Consider the following 23755-nt stretch of genomic DNA (forward strand, 5'->3'; position numbering starts at 1 on the left):
GAGTGCTGACCGGATCGATGCATCGCTCTCCTGCGGAGAGAAGAAACGATGCGCCCCGACCTAACGAAAGGAGAAACGGCACAAGGTCCCGCTCGTGAGTGGAATCAAGGCATCGCAAGCCCTTTTTGACGTACACTCGCCCGTGCAGGTTTATTTTTTACGCACCCAAGGTACATTTTCCCGCTAACAGTGTCACTGTGTGTTTAAAACTACAAGAAGACTCTTTTTGCTTTTTAATCGATAACGTGACTTGTGTATTGTAGATTTTTGTTGTTTTGGTCTTGTTTTGTTTAGATAAATATTCTCTATTTTTCAAAACCTGTGTGGTGTCATTTTGTAGTGTTTTCATTAAGTTACTGTGTGTTGGTACAAATACTTTACACCTAGCACTCTGAAGTTGAGCCTACTGCTCGTGCCAAGCTACCAAGAGGGCAAGCAGGGGTTAGCTGAGGGTGGTTTTCTTTTACCCTGAGTAGAGTGAGGGTCCTCGCTTGGACGGGGGTTACCTGACTGCCAACGAAAGACCCCATTTCTAACAACCATGTATTATAACAGTCTCTATATGATCATCAAAAAAAAATGCAATACTTGTTTATGTTTTGCAACCCTGTTCACCATGTTTATATCGTCCATGTGTTTCCCTGAACTTACCAAATGTGAAAACGGAAATAAATAAAATATTGACTCTAAATGAACCCATGTGTTTAGCACTTATTTATTGTATGGAGAAAAGTTGGATTTCTAGGTATCTCTGGTTCCAATTATTGCATGTAAAACCCATGAAGCACATATCTTCGTTTCAGTCCTTGGTCATGGGAAAAAGATGGCTTCCTGGACCCTTCAAGCATTGGCTGGAATATATCCAGCCTCGAGATTCATTTACTAATTTGTCTCACTCTGTCGTTGCTTTCATATAACGCGACCCCCACCTCATATTTCATCCGAGTCCTTTCTGTTATTTCTGTGATATAACCAAATCCAAGGGGGGCCACTTATACTCCTATGATTCCTTTTGACAATATTTAACAAGGATACCTTTCACCCCCAGGCTCTCCTGAGCTCTCCTGTTCCGTATTCCCATGGCGGATAACACATGTTTGGCACAACAGGATGCAGTTTTCTGAGATTCTCCTCCAGGACTTCACCGCTGCGTCTCCTCCGAGACGAGGCACCCAGATGAGTGCTCCCTTAATCCCCTCTGCATACCCACACTCACTGCTCTGCTGTAAGAAACAAAGTTCTTCTCATTCTTTTCTCTGCTCACTATTCCTGAGACAATGCCACTGTATGCATACAGTCTCCAGCAATGTTTCCAACCACTATGATGCCATCACCAAGCCCAGCAAAAGAGCAAGGAATCTGTCTCTCACAATCTCTTACACTCCCAGACAGGTTGCCTTACTTCTCTTCAGGGTGCACTTCCCATGTGGTCCAGTACCGCACAAAATTTCCAATAATATCTCAACACCACACTGTCTCAGCTTTCAGAATCCAGGTCTGGTTTACAAAGAACAGGGCACAACCAGACTCCTTACCAATTATTAATATTATTTTTTTTCTCATTCTCCAGTGCAAGAACAACACAAGTGGCGATGCGTTTCAGTCATAATCTTTGACCATATAGTTGCCATCAGTGTGTAGTGTTCTAAAAGGAGAACAATCCCTTCCTCCCGACACCAACGTATGATGTGCAAAAAGCACAGGGAAACACACAAACAATGCAATTTCTTAATAGTTCCTCCGTATTGCAACGGGCTAGGGGAGGCCCCGTGGCTATTGCGGAGGAGCATTGCCCGCTGCTGAAAGCAGAAATAAAGGATAATAAAGTATTTTACTATTCCTTTATTTTTCCACTTTTGTAGGGTGGGGCGGGGTCAGCCTCCTCCTCGTCAACAAGTGGAGAAGGAGTAGTGGTGCGCTTCCAAGTGCGCATGTCAGTTTGGCGGGCTGTCTAAGGCTGGCCAAACTGACATGCACACGTAAAAACTCTCCACCCCACTGTATTTTAGTCGGGTGAGGATCAAGCGTTGAGATTGGTTGGGGAGGGAAGAAGACGAGAGGCGGCTGGAGCGGGATCGGCGGATCACACAGAGGCAGGTAAGATGTTTTTTTTTTACTGCCTCCACGCACCCCCTGCTTCACATGCTGCCCCCCACCGCTCCCTGGCAGAAGCTGCAACTGCAACGGGCCCAACCCCAGTATAAACAATTAGATATAATTAAACATTATCATTCCTCTTGATTCCGCTTGTATTATTTTATACTATGATTTTCCATTGTGCGATTTTAGCGACCCTCTAATGAGGGAAAGCCCCCTTTATATACATCGTGCATATGTTATGCATGATGTGTCACAAAGGGTTTACAAGATGGAGGAAACCTAGTTTGTGCCACCCTGTAAATATGGCACTATGGTAGTGGAGCGTTAGCGTCACATTTGCTGCAAAAATGTTGTCGCAAATGTGGCGCTAAGGGGCGCAAGGACCTTGAAATCTGGCCCTTTGTGAGGAAAGACCACGCTACACTGTGGACCACGAAACTCTTCACAAATTACCAGCAACAAATCAGGCACTCGCCTTAAAACTGAATGACATCAGATAGTAGCCAAGAATTGTGCGAAATAAAGGCAGTCGTGTCATGAACCTGTCATGAATCTCAGTTCTTAACCGTAGAACATTCAGAGCGGCCTATCACCATGCTAAACAGAAAAGTGAATTCGGCAGCAACTGACAAAGGGCAATTTTTTGTACCCATGACTAAGTGACCTTCATGTTCGAATCCTCCCCTACCCGTTCTCTCAGGCGCTCCCGTGTGACCACTCTATCCTCAGGAGGCTGAGAAAGCCTGGCCGTCCGAGTGATCTTAAGTCCACAAAAACACTTGCTTTGTTAGCGGGGAAAATATCATCTCCTTAGTACTCAGAAGAGGTTGGTTCGTGCTAGTGCTGAGCAAAATACCATTAAGTAATAAATACACTGTCATTAAAGTGATTTCTATTCCTTCATGTTGCTTGTGAAAATAGTTCAGAGGTGCATCCTTGGCGTGTGCCGTCATGCCATAATCAGCCTAGGGCTTGTGCACTGCACAATGCTCTTGGCAGGATACTAGAGTGGAAAGGCAAAAGAGTGGTAAACAGAGTTGGTTTGTCTCATTCGACCGCAGAAATTGTTTTTCAGTCATTTTAGGACTCCTTAGAAACGTTCCTGTCTCTTAATCAGCTTCCACCTTTCACCAGTTCTCTCGGATAAGTAAACGCAGTTCACCAAAATGACGTTCATCCGTGTTAGGCCTACCAGACATTAAAGTGGGCTTGGAAAGATTTATCCTGTAATGAAACATCACCTTGCCCATTAATACTGTGTTGTCAAAGTTAGCGCCTACTGCTTGCTTATCCCCGTAGAGTAGCTAAAGCACTATATTAGTACCCAATGTATGTCAGCCACATGAGCCCGCAGCCAGTGGAGTTTGTAGCAATAAACAGCCATGGTCATCTCGCAGAGGACCCCTCACACCTGTGGCACCGGTGCCACTGCACCCACTGCATCACTGGTGGCAGTGTCCCTGGCTTCTCCCCAGATCTGCAGCAGAGCAGACGCCTCCAGACAAAAGCTCGAATCGGGGCTCAAAACCCCCTCTTTCGCGTGCGTGGATTCACAAAAGGGTTGGCGGAGAGTGGAATGCGGGCTGTCTGGGGACGGGGAGGCTGAGCTCAGAGCGCACAGAAGAGGGCGGAACTAGAGGCTTAACTCGCAATCCCTCTTCAGCTCGGTGCAAAAGAGCTGGGTGCTGCATGAGGGCGGGATAGCGGGACCAGGGCTGCACTCAGGGGAGCGGAGAGGCAGTAGCAGCACACTGGGCGGGTCGGCAGCACCACCAGCCATGCCGTGACAGCATCAGAGTGAAGGGGAAATTCGGTAGCATCAAGCCAGTCCCTGCTAGCAGCAGAGGGCAGAACCAGTACCGCCGCTAAGAGCAGCACTGAGCCGGCTGCTGCAGCAAGAGTCCACGTGCTCGAGGAGGCACGCGGAGCACCTGCAGCTGCCATCACTGCCACCTGTGTGACCATCTCGCGCCCTGGCTCTGCTAGAACAACTGGATCATGCCAGATGCTGCTCTCCGCCCTGACATTCGCCCCCTAAAGCTGGATGGGTCCCCGGAGCTTCCACCACAGGTGTCACCATGAGACCCCCTGCGCTGCCGAAGAGGCTGCGGGTGTTGAGGCGCAGCGCCCTCCTCTTCCTGCTCTGCTGGGCGGCTGCCTGGATCCTGGTGAACACATTCCTCCTCGTGCACAAGAGCGTCTTCTCCGAGCGCTGCACCGACCGCAAGAGCCGGAGGATCCTGGACCGGCTGGTAAGGCGCGAGCAAATACATACATAAACTTCTGCTCACTGGAAATAGGGGTTCGAGGGAGGGGCTGCAGCTTCCCCCAAATTACTACGCTGAAGTTCATAAGAACAATAAACACAGATGCGTTTAAATTATTTTTTTGTAATGTATCACGGTTGCTGTGCGGTCAAAGTGGCTTCTAACAAATTGCTGCTTATTTCTTTAATAATATGGAGACTTCCGCTTACTTGTCTTTCGGACTTCAACTGTAGATGTTTTTCTGACAAACACACAAGATTTAGATAGCTGTAAAATAACTGTTCAAATATTTCAAAATATACTACCTGTTAGAAAAGCAAAAAGGGAGCACATGTTTTTGTGTAGTGGAAATAAAGGTTGGAAGAGGATCATATCAACTTGCTCGATGATGATTTGTAAATGACAAATATTCTCTGTAATCGGATTTCCACATAATATCGTTTGTGTGCTATATAGTTTTATCAGTAAAACTGTATGTCACTACAAAATGCACCACCTGATACTTACCACGCCATTGCCACTCTCCTTCGAATGAGCGTGGCTCATTTGCTACACTTGTTCTTTGTGTTGTGGTTGGATTATTGTCAGAGCCCAAGTCATATGAGAGATAACGAGTGTGCCCAGCAGGATGCCCTTGCTCACACAGGTGATCGCCCATGGAAGAGCCCTTGAAATGAAAGCACTCCCCCTAAGTCAGTAACAATATTTCTACAGTATTTATTCATTTTGTGTAGCACCTACCTCGATATGCAGCCCACAGTTTCATATATAAACCATGTGCTGAAATTTAAGAGGTTTATGATCATGTTGTATTTGTGCCACAAAAAGGCCTCCTGTCTGTTTGGTAACTATAAAGAGTAATGGAAATGTGAAAGAACATTTATTTTACATACACAAATCTCATGCATATTTTCCACGTTTTGAGGAGTTGCCCATATGAGTGAGTCAAAATGAAATTTTAAAACAGGGGGTACACTTGCTTGGTGCATTTAAAAAGGCCAATTTCAACAACACGTAAAGTTAATGTTATGCCTTGAACGTTAGAATGTTTGGGTGGTAAGGTATGAGAGATGAAATATGGTTTTGAATTGCAGCCATATTTAATCTCTGATAACCCAATTTAGTCCCTTTAGAAGTGCTGATCACTTGTTCACACCTTGTGAGTTGTCTTTTTGTATACAGTACACAAATCTTGCACTCATTCAGCCTGTAATAAGCGTGGAAAGGCCTGACCAAGGCCTTATCCTAAATTATTGGAGGGAACCAAGTCCCACATGTCCTCATACTAGGCACCTATGACAGTGGACTACTGCTACCTCACTTCATTGCTATAGCATCATTATTACATCTCTGCAGAGCTTCAATTTTTTTTTTAGATAGTGTAAGCTCTTCTCATCAGAGCTCTTATTTTTTTTGGGGGGCAGTTGCAATACAGGGAGTGCAGAATTATTAGGCAAGTTGTATTTTTGAGGATTAATTTTATTATTGAACAACAACCATGTTCTCAATGAACCCAAAAAACTCATTAATATCAAAGCTGAATATTTTTGGAAGTAGTTTTTAGTTTGTTTTTAGTTTTAGCTATGTTAGGGGGATATCTGTGTGTGCAGGTGACTATTACTGTGCATAATTATTAGGCAACTTAACAAAAAAAATATATATACCCATTTCAATTATTTATTATTACCAGTGAAACCAATATAACATCTCAACATTCACAAATATACATTTCTGACATTCAAAAACAAAACAAAAACAAATCAGTGACCAATATAGCCACCTTTCTTTGCAAGGACACTCAAAAGCCTGCCATCCATGGATTCTGTCAGTGTTTTGATCTGTTCACCATCAACATTGCGTGCAGCAGCAACCACAGCCTCCCAGACACTGTTCAGAGAGGTGTACTGTTTTCCCTCCTTGTAAATCTCACATTTGATGATGGACCACAGGTTCTCAATGGGGTTCAGATCAGGTGAACAAGGAGGCCATGTCATTAGATTTCCTTCTTTTATACCCTTTCTTGCCAGCCACGCTGTGGAGTACTTGGACGCTTGTGATGGAGCATTGTCCTGCATGAAAATCATGTTTTCTTGAAGGATGCAGACTTCTTCCTGTACCACTGCTTGAAGAAGGTGTCTTCCAGGAACTGGCAGTAGGACTGGGAGTTGAGCTTGACTCCATCCTCAACCCGAAAAGGCCCCACAAGCTCATCTTTGATGATACCAGCCCAAACCAGTACTCCACCTCCACCTTGCTGGCGTCTGAGTCGGACTGGAGCTCTCTGCCCTTTACCAATCCAGCCACGGGCCCATCCATCTGGCCCATCAAGACTCACTCTCATTTCATCAGTCCATAAAACCTTAGAAAAATCAGTCTTGAGATATTTATTGGCCCAGTCTTGACGTTTCAGCTTGTGTGTCTTGTTCAGTGGTGGTCGTCTTTCAGCCTTACTTAGCTTGGCCATGTCTCTGAGTATTGCACACCTTGTGCTTTTGGGCACTCCAGTGATGTTGCAGCTCTGAAATATGGCCAAACTGGTGGCAAGTGGCATTGTGGCAGCTGCACGCTTGACTTTTCTCAGTTCATGGGCAGTTATTTTGCGCCTTGGTTTTTCAACACGCTTCTTGCCACCCTGTTGACTATTTTGAATGAAACGCTTGATTGTTCGATGATCACGCTTCAGAAGCTTTGCAATTTTAAGAGTGCTGCATCCCTCTGCAAGATATCTCACTATTTTTGACTTTTCGGAGCCTGTCAAGTCCTTCTTTTGACCCATTTTGCCAAAGGAAAGGAAGTTGCCTAATAATTATGCACACCTGATATAGGGTGTTGATGTCATTAGACCACACCCCTTCTCATTACAGAGATGTACATCACCTAATATGCTTAATTGGTAGTAGGCTTTCGAGCCTATACAGCTTGGAGTAAGACAAAATGCATAAAGAGGATGATGTGGTCAAAATACTCATTTGCCTAATAATTCTGCACTCCCTGTATTCAAAACAGGGCAGTTACCCTTTTAATGGGACAGTAGTGGCACTTCTTGGATGCTTGTCATGCCAACACCAGACAGTAGCATTACTTCTCAATGACGATGCTTTATCTTTAGTGGGACAGTACGAGCACTTCTTGGGAGGTCTGCTGCACTTCTAATGGGCAGTATCCATCCTTAAGTTGCCCTCATGTTCAATTACTTTCTCTACTCGCCATCTCTTGCACTCCCCTAAAACACCTCTATCCTCAGGAGACTGAGAGACTGTCTATCCGTGATCTCAGATTCACTAAAAGCACTTGCCTTGTTAGTAGGGAAAATACTATATCCTTAGTGAAGGAACCAACAACGTGGTATTCCTTAAATATATCTTCTTTATTCCAGTCCAGATGTATACATCCAACCCTGGCAGATCACAGCAACCAACTGAGTCCGCCTCACATTCTAATCCACATTCCACAAGTTGCTAAGCACTCATAGAATCTACACGAACACCACTACAATACAACATATCTCCCCCCTTACAATAACAACAAAATTAAGACACTATAGCACTGACTATCTACAAAACAATTCTGTTAACTAAAAAAAACATACATATTTAAACATCCTACTTACTCAGTATGGTAATCTTTCAAATATTCAGGTCTCTTTGTTACCCTTTGCGAACCTTTCCTCAGACACATATCAGCATGACCATCACCCATTTGTACTTGTTTCTCCCATTTCTCCACCTCCTTAGCCCAACACTTAACTACATCCACCATGTTCCACTTCCTACCATCATTCAACACCACACTGTACTTCTTCACTTTGACCACCTGTTTAGGTTCAGACCACTTAGACAAACCCTTTTTCGTGCCTTGCCACAACCTAGTACGCACCCAATCACCAACCACAAAATTACAATCTTTAAAGTTTTCCAGACATCTCTCGTCATATTTTCCTTGTCTCTTTTCTACCCGTGACAAAACACTCTTCACATTGCACATTTTCCTTCCTGCTCTTCCCATCCATCCAGGGACGGCTTTCATACAAGGCTTCCTACCCTTTAATAACACAAATGGGGTTTCTAAAGTCGTTGAATGTGGAGTAGTGCGATAGTTCCATAACATTTTTTTTATTTCAGATCTCCAGTTCAAATTATTTTGTAATGAAAGTTGAATATTATCACCTAAAACTCTATTAAATCTTTCAACCAGTCCATTTTCTCTAGGATGTGCTACAGCAGTCCTAATATGCTTGACACCACACTCCACTAAATAACTTTCAAATTCCTGTGACGTAAACTGTGTGCCATTATCCGTCACAACCTCTTCTGGATAACCCTCCCTTTTCCAAATTTCTTCACAGAATTCAATCACTATATCAGACCTAGTATTCCTTACTATACTCACCTCTGGCCACTTTGAGTGATAATCCATCATGACTAAAGCAAATTGTTTTACTCCATCACTAAAAACAAACGGTCCACACATATCCATTCCCACTTTTTGCCATGGTTTCCTAGGAAAAGGTATTGGTACCACAGGTGTTTTTTCACACAAATGTGTTTTGTCACTGCAAGCACAATTTATGCAGTTTCTGACAAATTTTTCAACTTCCCTGTCCATACCCGGCCACCAAAAATCCTCCCTGGCTTTCCTTTTCATACCTGACATGCCACCATGCCCATCGTGTAATATTCCTAGCACCTTCTGTCTCAAACCATGAGGTACAATTAACTTGTCACCTCTTCTAACCAGGTTATTTTGAGTCGACAATTCCGACCATACATTCTTGTAATTCCTTACCGCATCTACATCATCACCTAAATCAGACCAGCATTTGTTCAGATACTTTTTCACCGCTTGTAACTCCCCATCTTCCATTTCTGCCTTCACCCACTCCTCTTTCTTTATAGCACTAATCTTCATGTCCTGAATACTCGCCACAATCCAGTCTTCTTCTTCGTCTACATACATATTTTCTAATGGCAATCTAGAAAGACAATCAGCATTGACATTCATTACACCAGGAAAATATTTCACAGTGAATGTATATTCTTGCAATCTATATAACCATTTTGCAATCCTTGAAGATGCACGACTCGCTCCAGAAGTAGTAAAAATATCAACTAATGGCTTATGATCAGTATGCAACTCAAATTTCCTTCCCCAAACATAATTTCTAAAATATTGAATGCCCCACCAACAAGCCAGAGCCTCTCTCTCTACAACTGAGTACGTTGCTTCAGCTCCCTTCAGTGTACATGAAGCAAAAGCTATCACACGCTCTTTCCCACCATGCACTTGTTTCAACACAGCACCTAATCCATACATGCTAGCATCAGTTGCTACAATCGTGTGGTAATGTGACACAAATGGATTTAATTCAACAGCATCCACAATGTTTTTTTTTAACTTGTCAAATGCTTGTTGACAATCCTCAGACCACACATACCTTTGATTTTTTTTCATCAACATCCTCAAAGGTTGTGCAATATCGGCAAAGTTCCTTACAAATTTAGCATAGTATTCAGCCAGACCAAGGAAAGACCTTAGTTGATCTTTATTTATTGGCCTAGGTGCTCTTTCAATTGCTTCCATTAAGCTGACCTTAGGCTTAACACCTTTTCCAGAAATCGTATGTCCTAAATATTCCACACTCTGACGTGCAAATTTACATTTGTAAGGTTCGACTGTTAAACCAGCATCCTCCAAAACACGACATACCTTGTTCATGACACGATCATGCTCATACAAATTTTCTGCCCAAACTAATACATCGTCCTGAAAGAACCTCACACATTTCATGTCACCCAACAATTCTTGCATAACTCTCTGAAAAACCGCTGAGGCAGATGCAAGTCCAAATGGCATGCGTACAAACCTAAAAGGCCCTTCAGGAGTAACAAATGACGTGAGATGACGAGAATTCGGATGTAGCATGCTCTGGTGATACGCATTTGAAAGGTCCAATGTTGAAAACACTTCACCCCCTTGAATTCCCCACAACAACTCATTAATGTTTGGAATTGGATGCCTATCAATCCATATATTTTCATTTAGATCTCTCAAATCCACGCACATTCTTATTTTTCCATTCGGTTTGCGGGCCAAAACAACCGGGCTTAACCACTCCGATGCTTCAATTCTCTCAATTACACCTAAATTTAATAACCTTGCTAACTCCTCTCTCAATGCCTCTTTCAGAACAACCGGCACACTCCTCACCTTATGCACGCTCGGAACTACCCCATCCTTTAACACAATGGAGTGTTGAAATTTTTTTAGGCACCCTAACTTACTACTAAAAAGATTTGGAAATCTCTTTCCCCACTTCTCAGAATCCTCTCGTATAAACGATACCACTTGTTCTTTACTATTAGGGTCCAACACTACCTTTAAACTCCTCTGTTCACCCCAGCCCAATAGACATCGCCCACACTCCACTACATACACATCACAAACCACTTGCCTATGATTGAACACCAAATTTCCTTGGAAATACCCCAAAACAGGAATTTTGTTACCTCCATAACCCAGCAAATCCACATCGGCCTTAACCAACTCTTGACCCCCTACTTTCTCCCATGTAGTTTTATCAATAAGAGTATATGGCGAACAGGAATCAGCCCACATACATACTATTACACCATTTACACAAACTTCACACTTGGGAGGTGAGTACTTAGTCAGTTCCAATGCAGAAATATTTTTTTCCTCACACACAGACATAACATCAAGCATCAATATTTCAATATGGTCATCTTTTAACTCCTCACCACTGCTGGAACTTCCATGTTCACCTTTTGTTCGTGCACTATCATATAAATAATTCACGCTTCTTTTTTTGTATAACCCTTTCTTTTGATTGCACATCTTTGAAAAATGGCCCTTCTTGTCACATGAGAAACACTTGACATCTTTTGCAGGACAAGTTGTTGAAGATGCCAAATGTCTTATGCTTCCACATTTATAACATCTTTTTTTCCCATCCAACTTATTAAAATTTCTAGAAATTTTAACAGAATTCACAGCGTGTATTAATGCATCCTCATCATCTTTCGCATTCAATTCTCTTACATACTTCGATGTACTTTCTACCCGTTTTGCAACCCTTATTGTCTCATCCAAAGATGGATTCTTCAAATGTAATAACTTTTCCTGAATCTTTGAACACTTTGTACGATTAATTAATTGATCTCTAATGATTTCCTCATGTAAATCTTTGAATTTACATGTATTCGCTAATGTGTGCAATGCACTTACGAATTGATCCACAGATTCATGCGCAGCTTGAGTTCTGGAAAAAAAACGATGTCGCTCAACAACAATGTTCAATTTCCGACCAAAATGTTCTTCTAAAGCTTCCAATGCCCTAGTATACACATTGTCAACATCACTATTCTCATCCTCATCTGAACCCCTACCTTCGCTAGTAGATAAATTTGTAGAAGGTAATGTTTTCAAAATTTTCCTACCTTCCACCCCCAAGTTGTGTTTTAATAAAGCAAGCTTCCTCTTATCAGTAAAAATCGCCCCTCCTAATGCTTCTAAATAAGTTTCAAAAGTTTCCCTCCAATCCTCCCATGACATGTTTGGTTCGCCAGGAGCACCTAAAAATACAGGTGGAGATGCAATAGACTGCATTTTCCTACTTATACAGTATATTATATTATGACGTATGTAATGTAAAATGATGAATTTGATGACTTAACCAACTATACACAAAACAACAAACTAACATAAAAAATGTAGTCACCGTTGTCTTTCGCAAAAAAAAAAAATCCACATGAAACTGTAGTAACATAAATGTTCAATAACACCCAAGTCTTGTAGCTCAATGCGCGATCAGCATAAAATAATTGTAAACAATATCGCAAAAAAAACAGTGCTCTTCCACTTAGAACAACTTATCCATGTCTTTGTATGAAAACAAACCAATAGGTCTGTTTCTATGGGCGGTTTCCCTTGATTGTTCCTCCACGCAGCGTTGTGACGACAGCCTCACCGATCTGCACTTCCCACGCGGACCCGGAGAGTCAACACGCGAGGTAAGAGACACGCGGAAGACGCGCGACTCATTAACCGACAACGCGCGTGAGCTGTGTAACGGCAAACGCGCAAGCTTAAGCGCGCGAGCTTAAAAGATTAAAATGAATATTTCTCCACACAACGCGCTCCAATAAAACATCGCGTCAATCACATAGGAATAGTGTCAATAATCTCCGTCACAATCTCCTCTGCTTTCCTTACAACGGCTGCCCAAACAGCTCCTTCCGCTCCTCACCAGGCTTGTCCACTGCCTCCAATCATTTCAGAACTTTGCAATGTCGAAATCCAATTCCAGGCCGTGAATATTCCATAAAAAAATTAAATCCAACAGCTCACTGAACACGTTCAGCAAAATAAGCAGAAGGAAAAAAAAGAAAAAAAACATGACATCCTTCAAAACCAAACGCTCTGCCAGGGTTGATCCTTATACATGGTATCCCATCCTCGTCTCCACTGAAGGAACCAACAACGTGGTATTCCTTAAATATATCTTCTTTATTCCAGTCCAGATGTATACATCCAACCCTGGCAGATCACAGCAACCAACTGAGTCCGCCTCACATTCTAATCCACATTCCACAAGTTGCTAAGCACTCATAGAATCTACACGAACACCACTACAATACAACACTTAGGGCCTGATTCTAACTTTGGAGGACGGTGTTAAACCGTCCCAAAAGTGGCGGATATACCACCGACCGTATTACGAGTCCATTATATCCTATGGAACTCGTAATACGGTAGGTGGTATATCCGCCACTTTTGGGACGGTTTAACACCGTCCTCCAAAGTTAGAATCAGGCCCTTAGTTCTCAGAAAAGGCTGAAAGAAGACAAGAGGTATGCAATGGGCAGTCTCAGTGCATTTTATAATGTCTGCTATACCTGCAATGAGCAGGACCAGTGTTTCATAGCTGGTCTTCTTTACTTGCAATGGGCAGTATCAGCTCATTTCAGGAGGTCTGCTATACCTGCAATGGGCCACACCAGGACTTCTTGGGATGTCTGCTGTACTTGCACAGGGCCATACTGGAGCTTCTTCAGACATCTGCTATACTTGAAATGGGCCATAACAGGGATTCTTAGGAGGTATGCTGTTCCTGCAGTGGGTCATACCAGGGCTTTTTAAGACGTCTGCTAAGGCATATACCAGGGGTTCTTAGGAGGTCTGTTACACTTGAAATCAGCCACACCAGGGCTTTTTAGGACATCTGCTATACTTGCAGTGGGCCATGACAGGCTTCTTAAGATGTCTGCTATACTTGAAATGAGCCATAATAGGGATTATATGGATGTCTGTGATACCTGCAATGGGTCATACCAGGACTTCTCAGGCAGTCTTCTATACCTCCAATGAGCCATACCAGGGCTACTTAGATGGTATGCTACACCTGCAATGGGCTGTACCAGGACTTCTTAGGCGGTCTGCTAAACCTGCAATGGGCCACACCAGGACTTCTCAGGCAGTCTTCTATACCTGCAATGGGCCATATTAAGGCTTCTTAGGATGTCTGCAATACTTGCAAATGGCCATACCAGGGCTTCTTAAGACGTCTGCTATACTTGAAATGAGACATACCAGGGCTTTTTAGGATGTCTGCTATACCTGTGAAAGTCAGTATCCGTGTTCCAGAGCAGGTCATACCAGCGGTTCTTTCAGTTTAGCATTTGTGCCCTACTTGTAATTTCCTGTTGCACTTGCAGTGGGCGTATAAGAGCTTCTGAGCAGATCTACCATACTTACAGTAGTACTAGTAATTATTAGGAGGTCTACTTTACTTGCAGTGGGTGGTAGTAGCATTTCATAGGAGGTTTGCTATCTTGGTAAGGGGCAGTACCAGCTCTTCATAGAAGGTGTACTACATCTGGCTAGGCCAGTACGAGTGCTTGTTAGGGGGGTCTGCTATACTTATGATAGGCCACACTTGTATATTTTGGCAGATCTACTATCCCTGCAGTAGGCAGTACTCCCATCCATTTCATAGCACTTCTGCTATAATTGCAATGGTAGTACCAGCAATTCCTTGGAGGTCTTCACCACTTGCAATGTGCACCACAAGCACTTCTTTTTAGGGCTGCCACACTTTCAGTGGGCCATTTATAGCACTGCTCTGCAAAAACTGTTCTGCTTTCAGTGGCACATTACTAACACTCTTCTGTAGGATGCAGTTAGTTAGGGGCTATTCACCAGAACCCTCATTTTTAGCAGTAGAAAAGTACAAACATGCAAATGTATTACACATTTTTTTTAAAGAATTCCCCAATTCAAAGTTAAAGTGGGTACACTGCGAGTCTGCCTTCTAAATATTTAAATGTAATCAACCTAAAAAAGAACCATAGAGCAATCCGATACCCGTCATTTAGTGCCTCAGGCACATGGGCATCAATTAGCAAAAATACCAGGGGTAGCGAAAGTGACATCACACGCCATTTTACCTTTACTTTGACTAACACACTCTCTTACACATACATACACACTCTCACATAAACACACTCGCCCGCAAGCACACACACAACATACATGTAAAAGCATTTTATTTACTTTAACTGTCATATAGGATCATATTCCAGCTAACTGTACTCCATTTTTATTACACCCATAGTGAATAGTATTATTCACTATGGGTGTAATAAAAAATTGGTCAGCTCTGTCTGACCACATTTTCTTCGTTTCCTGATGCCTCGTGGTTCTAAAGGATCCCCACTGGTTGAATTGAACACTGGCTTTAAAACTTTTCGGAGCAGAACATTACTGTTGGAACAGAATTTAGGAGCAACCCATCACAATTTTACGGCGATTAAGTAACATTTCAGGATAACGTAAATGCTGTAAGAAATTGCTCAGTGACTGCCATATCTGAGCCATTTTATCCTGAAATGTCCCCTCCAAGATTGTATTTATTTATCTGTTTAAGCAGTTTTATATAGCATGAGCATAGCCTGGAGGCATTAGAGCACTTCATAAAGCAAGAGCTGGTAGAAAATACATTAGCATAGGCAAAACAACGAGACACTGTACATGTAAATCAAGAATAACATGACAAAAGAAGCAAGAGGGTATTGTAGCATACGCAAAGGGCAGATTACAGCACATCACACCACATTGGGTAGCAAGATATTCAGGATAAGCCTGTTGGTTGGACCAACGGAATAGGCATCTGTGATGCATAAAAGGCGCGCGTCATATTTTAGAAAGTCCAGACAAGACAGAGTTGCCATAATCGATCCTTGACAGCACTAGGGGTTGGAGCAAAGTCTTGAGCTCAGTGAACTCCACGCAGAAGACGCAGTTGGAAGCGCGCAGTCTTAGCCATAGCATTGATTGCAATAGTGAGTCTACCAGGAGGAACGAGTCCTAGGGGTTTGGCATTGTTAGTCCTCCTTTCATAACCTTAGCACGGAGGCATTAGTGTACCAGTACACCGCGAAGCATAGCTGACATTCCTGCATGTGCACAATGGTGCAGTCAGAAGGCGCTTTTACAAACAAACCCACCAGAGACGCCGATTTGTAAAAACAGGATTTACTTAAAGTGGGTTTTGGACAGACCATGAGAGCTCCCGACTCACAATGTAATTAGCACATGCTTAGTCTGAAATAAGCCATTTAACTCCTAAGTTTGTGGCAGTAGGTGCTTTGTAACCAATGCCGCAATGATTAAGATACGTATTAAGTGGATAAAGTACCATAATTGTATTTAGATGAAAAAATATATATAAAAAAATAGCATATGCTAACTATATGGTACACCTGTGATGTAATATGGCATCTCACGCAGATTTGATCAAAATTTGTGTCCACTACAAGCGCTATAACTCATAAAAGAGAAGAGATCATATCCGATGTTAAATACGTTCTTCATATTGGCCTATTGGGCTTATGACTTTGGCCAAGTGTGATTGTAAAATTGGGAAATCGAAGCATTTCCACCAAAATAGTAAATTCAACTTTTAGTATAACTATCGTTGAAAATGGGAAGACAAGAAGACTTCTTTACTGCCAGAATGTAGACACTTATTTTCTCTTTTCAACCACTAAACATGATAATAATTTTTTCAGGTGTTTTCATATTTTTTTCTTATTTTTGATCATTGAATGGTTACGGTTGCACCGTGCTGTTCTTGTGTAACGTGTTTGGCACACCCTTGCTTCTGCTTTGCAGCCCCGCACTGAGTAGAGCCTGTGGCGCAATGTACTGTTTTTCCTTAGTCAGTGTTTTTGTTGTGTGTGTGTGATAGGTGTGCGTGGATCCCCTATCTCCACCCTGGATGTCTCACTTGTAGCTTGTGGCTCAGAGATCACCTTACAGCTGCTGGGTCAGCCTGGCCCCCTGCAACTACCGGCACTTGGGCGAATTAGCCAAGGCACGCACGAGGCCAAGGTTTGTGGCTGAAATGATGACACTCCCAGGAGATCTCCTTCGTGCTGAATGAGAGTTGAGAGACAGCCACATATTTATCAGAAGAGCGGACAATATATACACGATTACTGCTTCCACAATAAACATGTGGAGTTCCGCCCGAAGTCGGGCACAGCGATCCATCCATTTCCTCAGCTTTCAGAGAACAACTTCTAATATTCATATATTCTGCAAAAAATTATGGAAATTCCTCTAGAAACGTGGACGGTTCTGCCCCAAAATGCCAATTCTGCGCAAACGGACCTTGTATCGTAGACACCGGTATGATGAATGAACTGACGGATATGTTAGCCACAGCCATAGCGTGTCCAGTCCACTAGGGGGCAGAATTGCCATGAATGGGACAAAGCGCTCCTTCATGATTGGTCTTTAATTGGTGTCTACCAGGCGCTCTGCCCTAGTAAGCCAAACAGTGCAGCTGCACCATCGACACAAGTAGCATTTAAAGGGCTACGAAGTCACCAGACAGGAAGGGCAAGATGAAAACTTTATTTTTATGAATATTGTTATTCTTATACTACAAGGAAGCCTGCGATCTATCTATAAAAGCCCATCTCTAAATTCCTTACTGCAGGCGACTTGTGACTTCTCTAATCGCCTGTAGTAAAGAAATGACCATGCGCTCAACTGTAATAACTTATTACAGTTGGGTTCTAACGTCATAACACGGTCTACCAGAGCAAGCAGCCAAGGGGAAAGTCTGAACATGTAGTATAATTAAAGCTGCAGTACAAAGAAAACAAGACCTGGACTTTCCGTCTGCTTTTCTAGATGTCCTGTGATCAGCAGAAAGGAGATATATATAATGCAACTTTCATTTTTTACACTTTAGGTTGTTATAGAAAAGATAGAATATCTGAATGTTTTTATATTGTATACCTGCAGTTTTTTAAATCTGACGTATCAAATTGATTCTAATATAATTTTCAGAAAACATCTAGCTGCTTTTTGGTACATTAATTTTGCACTAGAAAGTATACTGTTATTATTCATGTTTGCAAACATCCTTTCTCTTTCATATGAAAGGCAAACACACCAAGAAACAAGGATTTAAGCGGTTTGGGAGAAGAGTGATGTGTGTCCATGTTTTATAAGGAATAAAGTACCCCCTGCTATACGTTAAAATGCCATTGCAGATCACCTTGGACTTCCATAACTATTAAATGGAACTTTGCCTTCGGCCTCATTCCTCTATATGGCCACAAAACTCCACAGTGATTTGTAATATCCTTTTAATATGTGCCAGGGAGTACTTCAATCCATATATTCAAGCTGCATTATTTTGTTGCCACAACATTCTTAAAGCAATGATACTTTATCCTGTGGTTGGCTCTTATCCCTGCCACAACAACATCCTTAAAGCAATGGTTCTTTATTCCTGTGGGTGCCTCCTCTCCTATCCCCATAGCCCAAGTAGCAGAATATAATCCTATGGGCACATATTAGCTGTGAATGCCACGGACTGTGCCTCCTCAAGGCACGGGAATACAATCTAAATCTAGAAAGCATAAGGAGAACCAAGGGCTCATAAATCTGAGAACCAGTGTACATAGTCCCAAGTTAGCAGGCCCCGTTAAAGCCGATAGTCTGAGTTCAAGAACAGCCTCTCTTCTGTTCATTATGATTTTTACTATCATTGAGGTACGTCGGTGAGTTAATGTGTCCGAGGCAGGGATTGTATCCTGAAGGTCAGTGGTTGGATTACTGGTGACATATTTATCATTGTTAAAATATATGCTGCAAAGCCTTGGGTAATCTGGAGGTTACCAGTTGTAATGCTATAAACAAAGTCCAGTGGGATAATGCACCTATTGCAGAGAAATGTGTATAGCCAGTATATGCCAGGTTCCACTCTTAGTGCGAGAGCTCTCTCTCAGCAGTCCGAGCTGTCTTTTAGTAGAACTACAACTACAAAGTTAACAAAGAAATCTAAAAAAACAAAAAAACAAAAACAAATTGTTCTCTTCCCTCAAGATTGGCTATTGGTCAGCTCCAGATCACTTGAAAGGCCACCCACCAGAAGTCATGCCCCAATTCACTTCACCTTGAACGTACCACATCTGAGGCAGGTCTGTTCATTTCACCTGCAGTCATTTTTTTAGGTCACAGCCTACCAGGCAGCACAGGTGTTTGGTTTGCTAAAGACATCTTGGGGACATTCAGAAAGCTGGCCTGGGAGTGCATTCTACTCGTTGCTTGCCATTGGCTTTGTGGTTTATAACTCACAATTTCTTGCTTTCCATTTGCTGGCTTAATTTGTTTTAGGCTGCCCAGCTTGAGTTTGTATATTCCCTTGCCCAAATCTTATTTACAGATTCATTACAAATGCTCCCCTTCTGTAAACAGGCCTGTACATCTTGCTCTTATCTTGTCACATTTGCTGAGCATTAAAAGACCGAGGTCAAATATCAGGCACTATCTTCTGAGGGCACTTGTTTACTTTTCATTCTCTGACTTCAAAGTGAGAAGATTTATGTGACAATCTTGCTGGATATTGGGGGTAGGAAAGACCTTTTCTTCTAGCACATGACAATATTCAAATTACCTGTATATTTCAGAATATATCAGAGTTAGGAACACAAATGAAACACATTTTTTGTTATTTCTGAAGTGTGCTGGAAATAAATACTTTAATATGATCAAACCAAATCATTACACTAGGTGATGCAATTTCCACACATTTGTGTCTGTGCATCCTATAGTTGTATTAGTACAATTGTATGTCTGTGCAAATGTAATGGTCATTTCAATGGAAAATGTTTTGTCTGTAATGACAGTGTGCTACCATCCCATGAATACTCCACTCTACGCCACTCTTCTCTAGTCTTCACCACTCCACACCACTCCACTTTAACCCACTTCACGCCACTGCACTCTGCACCACTCCACTCTACGCCACTGAACTCTATGGCACTTCACACAATGCTTCTCTACTCTACCCTGCACCACTCGACTCTATGCCAATACACTCTTTGCCACTCTACAGCACTGCAATTTTTGTCACTGCACTCTACACCACTGCCGTCAAGGCTACACCAATCTACTGTGTGCAATTCTACTCTACCCCACTGTATAATATGCCACTCTGCAACACTGAACTCTGCCAATACATTCTGCACCAATGCACTTTACTCTGCAACGCTCAACTCTATGCCCCTGCATTCTACACCAATCCACTGTACGCCACTCAAATCTACTCTGCACCACTGCTTTCTAAGCCACTGCACTCTACACCACTTTAACCGCTGCCATTACACTCTATGCCACTCTAGGCAGCTGCACTCTACCCTTCACCACTCAACTCAACGACACTTCACTCTACCCTGAAACAATCTTGTGGAAAAGTCCTCCTTTTGCCCTGGTCTCTCCCAGATGTTTTGGACAGATACTGGTGGTTACTGACTCTTGGCTGTGCCCTGGGCACTGCTTACCAGTTCCTGGGCCAGTGCTCTGTGTAAAGTGGATATGCAAATTAGGCTAATTATAATTGGCAGTCTCAACCTACCTATATGGTAGGGCATGTAGGTTTAGGGACCCCAGCATAGGTAGTGCACTCATAAGTGCACTGCTGAGGTGCCTGGTGTGACCTTAAAGGGCAGCCTGCCTTGTTGGCTGCTTTTAAACTAAAGTTAAATGCAAATTTGACTTTGTAATTAAAAGCCCTTGAAAAGTCTTAAACTACCTTATTTTTACGTATAAGTAATTCCTAGGGTGTGCCCTAAGAGCCCCTAAGGTTTCGTGCAATGTAACTATTAGCAGGAACCTTATACAAATTGTTTTATAAGCCCTGGTGAGGTAAAATAGCCAAATTTGTTTTCCCTCACTGTAGTGAATGGGCTCCTTAGGGTAAAAGGGGGTGATTTTATTTTAATTAATAGAGTCCCAGTAGGAGCCAGATATTTCGAGTTTGGTATCAAACTGATGTTTATAATAAATTCCATAACAAATAAATTGTTGGATTTAATATATATATATAGTGAGATTTTATAAAACTAGTACAGGGAAAGAGTTTTAAAACTCTACCTAAAAGTTGCCAACTTCAGCTCTGTAGTGCCTTTCTCTGATTGGCCAGCCTCTGGCAGCCTGGCCAGGCTGCTTTGATGAGATGTAAAGTGACTGGGGGAGGAGATCTGCCTCAGCAGACGGTGAAACAGGATGGGGGGAGCAGCCAAACTGGTTTTCAAACGAGCGAAGGACATTTGGAGCACCTCAGGACCACCCCCATTTCCTGCAACCCCAGACAACCAGGTGCCCTCCTGATTAGATTAGGAGAGGGAAGCAGAGAGGTGTGTTGAGGATGTGTAGCCACACCAGTGGATGGGCTCAGCCAGACCTAACCTCTAAATTTCAGTTTCAGCCATGTCGGATTTTTAAAGAATGTTTCTTCCTGGGATTGATTTTTGCCACACTTCTCAGGAGGTGGTCATCCAAGGGGGTAGTGGTCCCCCCTTCCTTTTCACCCCAGGAGCAAGGATAAATATGGCAAAGCTGCACCCACACCTCAGATCCATACAAGGAACAAAATCAGAAGAAGAAGAACTGCCCTGCACTCTGGAGGACTGCACCAGTTGCAAACTTGGGCGTCAGCACAAAAAGGACTTTGCCTACCTTCAACTGGTTCACAAAGGGACTCTTTGCTTGCTACAGGCAGGGATGTGGAATTCCTATCGCCAGATGCCCAGGACATATAGTTTGAGGTCAAGGGTAGCAAGTTTTGATGGTTATTTTGTTCTTGGGACAAGTAGGCCCAACACGCGGCAGCACAAACCTTTTGGCTGCTAGTTTACAGAGAAGGGAATTGTCTGCAGTTGATGTAATGTATCGAAACGCTAATGCTGTTTGAACTTGTATGTATGGTTTATTAATTAAAAGCCTTCATTATTAGGGTGAGTGCTGTAAATAAACATTTTAAGGTCACATTGCACTATTGACAGTGGTTCCACAAAAAAAAAAAAAAAAAAGTATACACATTTTTTATTAACTTGGGGCTAAGAATATTGCTCCCAGAATGCTCTCTGATTAGATGTAAAGGTTTCCAGAAGCTTGTAAGCAAGAGTGATGATTCTTTGCTTTCCAACTAAAATGTAAAAAAAAAATGCAAGAAGGTAAAGAAATGTTTCGCTACCATTAAATTTTAGGTGCCATTTCTTCGAAGCATCATTTAGTAAAATGTGTTGATGCATGCTAGTATTTCTAAAATATATTCTTAATGGAAAATCAATGTAACCATTTTCAACAAGATTATGGGATGCATGAAAATAAACAAGCACTGGCAAAGCCAACTGATAAAAAAAAAATGTGGTTTTGTCAATGTATGCCTTGTTTTGACACGGATTTTGTAACACTTTATTGTTGTGGGAGCTGCCAAGCCCTCACCATTGAAACAAACACTGGCCAAAAGAAAAAAAAAAAAGTTTTTGGTCTCAAAAAGCACACATTGCCACCAGTGGCGTAACAAAGGCCCCGCAGCCCCCCTCCAAGGGCTCCCTCAGCACAGGACCTGCCTTGAGTGAGCCTGGAGGTGGGCCCTCCATGTTCTTTGCAGGAGGCCCCCTTCAGTTTTCTTATGCCACGGATTGCCCCAGTGGTTCCTGCCACTTAAAAAAACTACTTGGTGTGCCAATATGCTCCTTGTGGAAGAGCAAAATGCGACCACTCACAGTAAAGCCAGTTGATAGATAGAGAGGAGAATATAAGTTTAATAAAAACAAAAAGTTTTTGTTATGCTAGACCTAACTAGGGACCCAATTCTTAAAGAAAGTCACAAAAGTGCACTCATGGTACATGTCTTTGAATTAGTGGCTTTCATGAATTCACAAGAACTTACATAAGTAAACCAGGAAATCGAACTCCTAGAAATCATTTGTGAAATGTATTTTAGCACAAGCAAATATGCATGTGTAGATTTGCTCTTGTGAAAATCTATAGAGCGTTTCACTTTCCCTCCAACTACTTTTTCCCCCAACCCTGGAAGAACTTCTACTTCTGCCTTTGTCAGGAGTAAATTTCTAACCTTTCTAATTATAGGAAAATATTACAGAGCTGGTGAAAATACTTAAAACATGTAAGTTTGCAGACTCACAGGCATTCCAGTCTTGGAACAATTGCTTACTGCTTCCGCCAGCCCCAGTATGCAGATTTGTGGAAAGGTGGCAAAATAAGGAAATTGCTATAGTAGGTATTGAAATCGCAAATATTCAGGCCCTACTATAGCAGTAGCCCTGGCATAATCAGAGAGGCTATTATCATGCTCTTCCATAATGAGATTGCTGCTATAATTTGTCACTGCACTACATAGCACCAAAGAGACAAGTACATTTTTTACTGGACAAGTAGATTTGAGAAGCAACCCATCCCATGGACAAGTAGATATTTTATTGAATTCCACACCCCTGTACAGCTGAAAAATATCTAACCAGGGTGCTTCTGGGAGTTTGAGTCCCAGCCCTCAAGGAGCAACTCAGAGCTTCTGGAATCTTGGGTTGAGCTGTGGACTCCTAAAGGACCTTCAAAGACCTTGTGGCGGAAGATCTAGAAGTTTGGAGAAGATTGGAGAACTTTTGGTAAAAAAATCCATAAAGGAACCGATGCGCTGTCGAGTCAAGCTAGCTTACGTCAACCATGACTCGGCCTGACATGCAGCTTCATCCCACTGAAAAGCCCTGGCACCGCAGACTTCCAGGATTTCACTGGGGGCTCCTGGAAAGGCAATCCAACAACGTTGACTCGAAAACAGCTTGCTGTGGAGGGTCGTCCAACATCGAAGAAAAAAGCTCCAAATAAGTGACAAACTCCGAATGAAAAAGTTGACCAGGACTTTCAGCGCAGTGTATCCGAGGAGGGATCCAGGGACATCAGATCAAGATTCAGCTTTGGCCCAGACAAAGACTTCGGTCCCGAAAAATCGTCTAAGTCCAAAGGTAGACTTCATCATCGAG

General features: G+C 42.5%; 1 protein-coding gene across 1 annotated transcript in view; it reads left to right on the forward strand.

The window, feature by feature from the left end:
* Positions 1-3767: 3767 nt before the first annotated feature.
* DIPK1C (divergent protein kinase domain 1C) overlaps positions 3768-23755 on the forward strand; it is a 248512-nt gene continuing 228524 nt past the window's right edge. The window contains exon 1 of the mRNA XM_069219437.1: positions 3768-4352. Within this exon, the coding sequence (XP_069075538.1) occupies positions 4179-4352 (174 nt within the window). The 5' untranslated portion in view covers positions 3768-4178. The remainder of the gene's footprint in view (positions 4353-23755) is intronic.

Source organism: Pleurodeles waltl, chromosome 2_2, assembly GCF_031143425.1.
Source record: "Pleurodeles waltl isolate 20211129_DDA chromosome 2_2, aPleWal1.hap1.20221129, whole genome shotgun sequence".
In the NCBI taxonomy this organism is placed as follows: Eukaryota; Metazoa; Chordata; class Amphibia; order Caudata; family Salamandridae; genus Pleurodeles; species Pleurodeles waltl.